This window comes from Cebus imitator, unplaced genomic scaffold (assembly GCF_001604975.1).
Source record: "Cebus imitator isolate Cc_AM_T3 unplaced genomic scaffold, Cebus_imitator-1.0 Scaffold444, whole genome shotgun sequence".
NCBI lineage: Eukaryota > Metazoa > Chordata > Mammalia > Primates > Cebidae > Cebus > Cebus imitator.
The window spans coordinates 2,983,498-2,985,022 of record NW_016107759.1 but is presented as its reverse complement, the minus strand read 5'-3'; the positions used below and the strand labels follow the sequence as shown (position 1 = coordinate 2,985,022).

At 49.6% G+C, this 1,525-nt stretch overlaps 1 protein-coding gene across 1 annotated transcript in view; it reads right to left on the bottom strand.

Moving 5' to 3' along the window:
- The window catches only part of FLYWCH1 (FLYWCH-type zinc finger 1), a 39,154-nt gene that overhangs the window by 15,448 nt on the left and 22,181 nt on the right, over positions 1-1,525 (bottom strand). Inside the window, exon 9 of the mRNA XM_017511102.2 lies at positions 935-995. Within this exon, the coding sequence (XP_017366591.1) occupies positions 935-995 (61 nt within the window). The remainder of the gene's footprint in view (positions 1-934; positions 996-1,525) is intronic.

The following is a 1,525-nucleotide window of genomic DNA, read 5'->3' as shown; positions in this document are numbered from 1 at the left end:
TCATTCAGCCTGGAGTGCAGTGACATGATCTTAGCTCACGGCAACCTCTACCTCCTTAGTAGCTGGGATTACAGGCATGTGCCATCACACCCGGCTAATTTCTGTATTTTTAGTAGAGATGGGGTTTCACTATGCTGGCCACGCTGGTCTCGAACTGCCAATCTCAAATGATTTGCCAGCCTTGGCCTCCACAAGTCCTGGGATTATAGGTATAGCCACTTCGCCCAGCCCTAAAAGGACTGAAATCATACAGAGCATGTTCTTTGACCACAATGGGATATTACAATCAACTGCAAGGCCGGGCAAGGTGGCTCACACCTGTAATCCCAGCACTTTGGGAGGCTAAGGTGGGCAGATCATTTGAGGTCAGGAGTTTGAGACCAGCCTGGCCAACATGATGAAACCCTTTCTCCACTAAGAATATAAAAATTAGCTGGGTGTGGTGGCACATGCCTGTCATTCCAGCTACTAGGGAGGCTGTGGCAGGAGAATCACTTCAACCTGGGAGGTGGAGGTTGCAGTGAGCTTAGATCGAGCCAGTGTACTTCAGCCTGAGCAACAGAGACTCCATGACAAAAAAAAAAAAAAAAAAAAAAGGTACCTTGCTTTATGGCCTGGCTGTGGTTGACCCTCAAGAGCATTCCACATATCTTGAGAAGAACTTGAATTCTGCTGCTGGCAGCTGCCCTCTCGTTCTTGCTCTGGGTTACTCACTTTGGGGGATGATGGCTGCCATGGGAAAGATACTCAAGCTGCCCCCAGGAGGGGTCCCTGTGGTGAGAGGCAGCAGATACTCCAGGTGGCTGCTGCCCTGGCTCACACATGCTATTCATCCCAGCCTAGCCACTCCTAGCATGTTGACCCACAAAAGCCGAGACGGCACGTACTTGTTAATGTAACCAGTGACGCACCATTAGATAACCAGTACGATTACCCAGAAAGCAGCGGGCCTTCAGGAGAACATGTCTTGAAGCACAGTTGAACTTGGATCTTTTCTGAGAAAAAAAAAATAATGAAAACATGAATTAAGGCCATGAAGATAAAGACAGCCGGGTGGAGGGTGCTGGGAATTCAACATGTCAAGCTGCCTGTCCCTGGAAACATAAGCTACTTGAGATCTTAAGAGTCAGTCTTCAGCTGCTGTCATAGAAACTACTGGGAGTCAACTAGACATCAAAGACAGGAGGCCAGGCCCCCAGCACAGCTTCTTGTTTAAACCCAGTAGTGGCTTTCTTGGCTGGGCGCAGTGGCTCACGCCTGTAATCCCAGCACTTTGGGAGGCCGAGACGGGCAGATTACCTGAGGTCAGGAGTTCAAGACCAGTCTGACCAACATGGAGAAACCCCATCTCTACTAAAAATACAAAATTAGCTGGGTGTGGTGGCACATGCCTGTAATCCCAACTACTCCGGAGGCTGAGGCAGGAGAATCACTTGAGCCTGGGAGTCGGAGGGTGCAGTGAGCACAGATCACACCATTGTGCTCCAGCCTGGGCAACAAGAGGGAAATTCCGTCTCAAAAGAAA